General features: G+C 35.4%; 1 protein-coding gene across 1 annotated transcript; it reads left to right on the forward strand.

Annotated features, from left to right (window-relative positions):
- The first annotated feature begins 2,800 nt into the window (after positions 1–2,800).
- Positions 2,801–3,871, forward strand: LOC139153823 (uncharacterized protein PF3D7_1120000-like). Its single transcript, XM_070728244.1, has one exon. It carries the CDS (start codon positions 2,801–2,803, stop codon positions 3,869–3,871), a length of 1,071 nt encoding a protein of 356 aa, XP_070584345.1.
- The last annotated feature ends 1,792 nt before the right edge of the window (positions 3,872–5,663 follow it).

A 5,663-nucleotide genomic window follows, 5' to 3' on the forward strand; every position in this document is an offset into this window, starting at 1 on the left:
CTCACGGGGAACCAGATCTTGCTATCTCACAGTGGTCCCTTGTTCCAACCCCTCAAGTTCAACCCGTATAGCTGGTGAAGGGAATATCAGGGCCCTGGTCTCAGGCTGCTGCTGCTAAACACCAGGTCGGTAACCAATAAAGCCCCTCTAATCTGGGACATGGTCCTGGAGGAGGAGGCTGACCTGGCGTGTATAACTGAGATCTGGTGGGCCACGAGGGGGGGTGTTCCCCTCTCAGAAATGTGCCCAGATGGGTTTCAGGTGCTGCACCAGCCGCGACACCAGAGTAGGAGTGGAGGAGTGGCTATTATAGTCCTGAAGACCTTTAACCCATGCAGGATCCCTGCACCCGAGATAGTTGGCTGTGAATCTCTCCTTCTGAAGTTGACCTCAGGGTTCAGGTGGGCTTATTGTTAATGCCTCTCAGCTGCATTGCAACAGCCTTGCCTACACTGCTTGATATGGGAGCTGAGGTGGCGGTGGAGTTCTCCAGACTGATGGTCTTGGGGGACTTTAATCTGCCCTCGCTTGGTGAGTCCTTGGGGTTAGCACAGGAGTTCATGGCTTCCATGACTACCATGGACATAAACAAAGTATTCGAGGGCCCGATTCATGAGGGGGGGGACACACACTCAACCTGGTTTTTCTGGTGTCAACCTGGTGGACACATGATCTGAATTTAAGAGGCATAGACATCTTTCCCTTGTCATGGTCAGATCATTTCCTAGTAAGGCTTGACTTTAAGATGCCAATCCTTCACTGCAGGGAGGTGGAGCCAATTATGTGGTTCTGCCCCAGGCACCTAATGGACCTGCTCGGGTTCCAGAGGGAGCTTGGGGAGATACCTGATTCCCTTGTCCGCAGTCCAGCAAAGTATCTAGTGGTTGCTTGGAACAGGGTGGCATCTGGGGCTCTAGATAAGATTACGCCTGTTCGACCTCTCCGTGGCAGTGGATCCTGAAGAGCTGCTTGGTTTACCGAGGAACTTTGGGAGATGAAACATCAGAAGAGATGTCTAGAGCAATGCTGGAGGGCCAGTAAATCTGAGTCCAACCGAACACTACATTAGGACTTATATAGGGTGGACTTCCAGTTTGAGCTCGACCGTGTCGGGTGTGCAAAGGCACAGCTCCGTCTTCACACCACCTTTTTCCACGATCATAGTGCATGATTTGCACTTCGTTGGCACCCGGAGGGGTCAACCCAGGACAGGGGGTCTCCCGGATTCCCCAGGACAGATCGCCACTGCCCCAGAGGGTAGGGAAAGCCCCGCAGCTGGGTTCGGGAAGAACTGCACCCAGGCAGCTGCCCAGGCGTGGCCATAGTGGCTGCCACAAGAAGGAAGTAAAAAATAGAATTAAGAAGTCTATGGAGAACCTGATCAGCAGAAAAAAGAAGATTGATAGCACCTCAAGGTAATCCTTTGGTATTCCAATGTCTATAACCTGAAAAGAGAAGATTCCAGATCAAAAGGCGAAACATAAACAAAGCAAACTAACGGTAAGTCATATCCATACGCTAAGAAAAATGGCCGGAACTACTTGTCTTTGTTAAATTTGACAGTATAACAATCTCATATTTTTTTTATTTTTTATTTTTTCTCTAAAATTTTAAAACTATATTGTGTCTTTTGATACTTATATTTTTATAATTATTTTTATTTTTTAAACTATAATAAATGATTGGATTGGTAATTAGATAAATTGAAAGAACGTTGAGATTGGACTATTTAAAATGAATTGAACAAATGAACTGAATTAAATGGATTGATTTACAAATCATCTTATTTGAATGAACTTTTAATCAGTTGGAATAAATTTTGGAATTTTAATTTTTATCTCTTATTTTCATTTGGAATTCGTGTTTAGGAGATATATAAGGGACTACTTTTCCAACTAGACATCAGAGGTGCAAGTATCTCTTTTTTCTTTTTCTTTTAAGATATAAGAAGAAATAGACTTATTTTTATCCTAATTTGGATTTTATAAACATTATATTTGATATTGGCTTTGGAGTTTTCATCTTTGGATATTGATATTAAGGCATAACAGTTTCAAGTTTTTTTTCTTTTGGACTATTTGGACTATTTGGACTATTTGGACTATTTGGACTTATTAGGATTTTTGGATTTTTTATATCTTTCCTTCCTTTTTTCCCTTTAAAAAACATATATATTTACATATTTACATTTTTATTTCTACTTTTTATTCCTTTTTTATTATTACATATAGATTTTTGGATTAAATAATTTTAATAATTTTCTTTTTTCTTCTTTTTTCACTATTCTTCTTTCTTTCTTTTCTTTTTTTATTAATTAATTAAATTAGGAAAATAATATGTGCTAGAAGTTTTATTCTCTCTCCTTTTCTACCTGGTCCCCCCTCATAACCTTTGGATTTTCAAAACTTTTAGAGATTGGTTTTCCCCCTTTTTTCTTTTTTTAATCTTTGTTTCTTTTTTAATAAATTACATTTGCTTCCTTTTTTGTCCCCTCCTTCTTAAACTGCTAATAAAATTGAATTAATATTCTCTATATTCCTTTTCCCTATTTCATTTTATATTTTCTATTGTTAGTACTATAAACTTTAAATCTTTTTTTCTTCCCTCTTAATTGTGAACAATAAGAGACTGTTTTAAGAAATTGTAAAACAAGGTAGAAATTGTGAGATATGAAAGGTTCTTACAGGGCACAAAGTGTAACTTCGGTGACAACAACAACAACCCGAAAGCAAGCAGCTACTCCAACTCCAACCCCTACACCCAAAGTATCTCCAACATCATCATCACTACAATCACAACAATGTTAGCCAAAGAAAAGGAAAAGGAGAAAGAAAAGGCACCTACAGAACTAAACCTTCAGTCTGTTCAAGACACATTAGCAGGCATCCAAGATTTCATGCAGAAGACACAAACTCAGATTAAAACTCAACTTGAAACTAACAAAGAAGAAGTAAAAAAATATTTGGAAGAAATGAAGCAAGAGATGAAAGAGATGAAAAATGAGATGGGTACGTTGAAAGCTGAGATCAAAAAAGAGATTGGCGAACTCAAAACTGAAATAGCAGAAGTAAAAGGGAGCATGACTGAAATGGATGGGAACATGAAAGTCATACCACAAAATTTACAAGAAAGTGAAAAAAGAATTAAAGCAACAGAAGAAAAAATTCAAGACATGGGACAAAAGGTAGAAGAATACAAAGATCATAATTACATAGCCTGCAGAGGCTTCGACATAGCAATTACCAACCTCGAACTCCAATCAGCATCACATGGCCTGAGATTTCAAAATATTGAAGAAGAAAGAGATGAAGATCTATCGGCAAAAATGGTGGAAGTAAAAGGAGAAATTTTACAAGCTGATCCAGGAGAATTGGTAAGAGAAATAGACGAGGTGTACAGAGTCCAAACCGGATATGTAAGACACCACAATCTACCAAGAGAAATACACATCAAGTTTGCAAGGAGAATAATTAAAGATGATATACTGAGACAGGCAAGAAATCAGATCTTTAAATGTAATGGAAAAGAAATCATGATCTTGAAGCAAGTTCCTAAGAGAGTAAGAGAACATCGAAGAGAATATTACATCCTCACAAGTGTTTTAATCCAAAAGAATATTGTCTTTAGATGGTTGGTACCAGAAGGCCTTACCTTAACCTGGCAAGGAATGAAAGTGAAGATGGAAAGTGTGGACCAAGCAAGATCTTTCTTTGCACAAAGTGGGTTGGACAAGATTGATCAATTTCAGATAGAACGTAAGAGCACAGATGAAGCGAGGGGGGCCACCGGTGGAGAAGGGGGAGAAACACAGATAGTAAAGAAGAAACAACCACAAGTTTCACAAGAACTGGTCTTAGATACGAGACTATGAGAACCGAAAGAAACCAAAAAATACTACAAATCAAGATGACTCATGATTTGAAAATGTTTTCAGTCAACGTTAACGGATTAAATGATCCAAAGAAAAGAAATCAAATATTAACTAAACTTAAGAAACAGAAAGCACAAGTAAATATTCTACAAGAAGTTCATATTAAAAAATCTAAAATAAGTTTCCTTAACAACTCACAGCTGGGCAAATTATATACTAGTCTAGCAAATCAAAAGAAAAGAGGAGTTGCAATGTATATTGATGAATCAATTGAATCTAAACAAATATATAATGACAGTGAAGGTAGGATTTTAACGGTACAATTAGAGTTAGAAACAAAACCTCTTGTAATTGTTTCAATTTATGCACCAAATGACAACCAAAAACAATTTTATAAAGAATTACAAGAAAAAGTAAATGAATTATCAATAGAAAATATGATAATAATAGGAGATTTTAATGCAATCTCAGATGATCAACTAGATTATACAGGGAAAAGAAAAGAAAAAAAGGTAATATTATCTGGGACATTTTGGAAAATGCACACAGAATTATTATTAAAAGATATATGGCGAGAATACCATTCAAAATAAAAACAATATACCTTTTATTCTAACCCACATAACACTTGGTCCAGGATAGATATGGCCTGGGCTCCACTACATATAATGGAACAAATTAGTGATATAGAAATAAAGACAAATACTTGGGCGGACCATAACTCTTTATTGATACATTGGAAAGGAAAAAAGAGAATAAACAACTGGTCAATGAATAGAAACATAGTAAAAGATCCAGAGTACAAAAAACTAGAAGGTTATTTTTAAATAAATAAAAACAGAGATAATACCCTTCAAAACCTTTGGGACACAACAAAGGCATATATACGTGGGTTAGCAATCTCTTTTATAGCAAAAAAATGAAAATAAAGAGAAGAAAGTATATCATCAAAAATTAGAGGAAGAATTGAAAAAATTAGAATTGTTAATGCAAAAGGATGAGAATGATGATAAAGTTAAAAATCAGAGAGAATTAATAATACATAAATTAAGATTGATAGAACAAGAATCAATAGCAGAAAAAATAAAAAGAGTAAAACAGGAATATTTTGAATATGCAAATAAACCAGGAAGATGTTTGTCATATAAACTTAGAAAAGAGAGGGAAAATAAGATTATTAAAAAATTGACAGATTTTAAAGGTATAATAAAACACAGAACAGAGGGGGGGAAAGGAAATAGTATCAGAATTTTATAGGAAATTATATAAGAGAGAAGAAATAAAAGAAGATTCTATTTTTGAATACTTAAGGAATATAGATCTACCAGTTTTAACCGAATCACAACAGCAAAGATTAAATAAACCTATTACAGAAATAGAATTAAGACAATCTGTAAAGAACCAGAAAAATAATAAAGCGACGGGCCCAGATGCGATACCAGCAGAATTTTACAAGTTAGATATAGAAATACTTTTTTAAAATATCTTGGAAACATATAATCAAATAATAATAGAAGGCAAATTACCCAAAACATGGTTAGAAACTTTAATAACTGTAATACATAAAGCGGGCACGGAGAAGGAAAAAATTGAGAACTATAGACCAATTGTAAGATTTTTGTATCAATTTTTGCCAATACAGTAGATTCAAGAGTATTATAAATGACATGATACATAGAGACCAAAATGGATTTCTCCCAGGCAGACAGATAAAAAACAATTTAAGAATAATAATAAATACATTAGAATATTATGAACAGCATCCGGAAAAACAAATGTCACTTATATTTTA

This window comes from Erythrolamprus reginae, chromosome Z (genome assembly GCF_031021105.1).
Source record: "Erythrolamprus reginae isolate rEryReg1 chromosome Z, rEryReg1.hap1, whole genome shotgun sequence".
NCBI lineage: Eukaryota > Metazoa > Chordata > Lepidosauria > Squamata > Dipsadidae > Erythrolamprus > Erythrolamprus reginae.

Bases quoted from the DNA above. Each gene is read 5' to 3' on its own strand.
- LOC139153823 (XM_070728244.1), top strand. From the start codon at position 2,801: ATGTTAGCCAAAGAAAAGGAAAAGGAGAAAGAAAAGGCACCTACAGAA.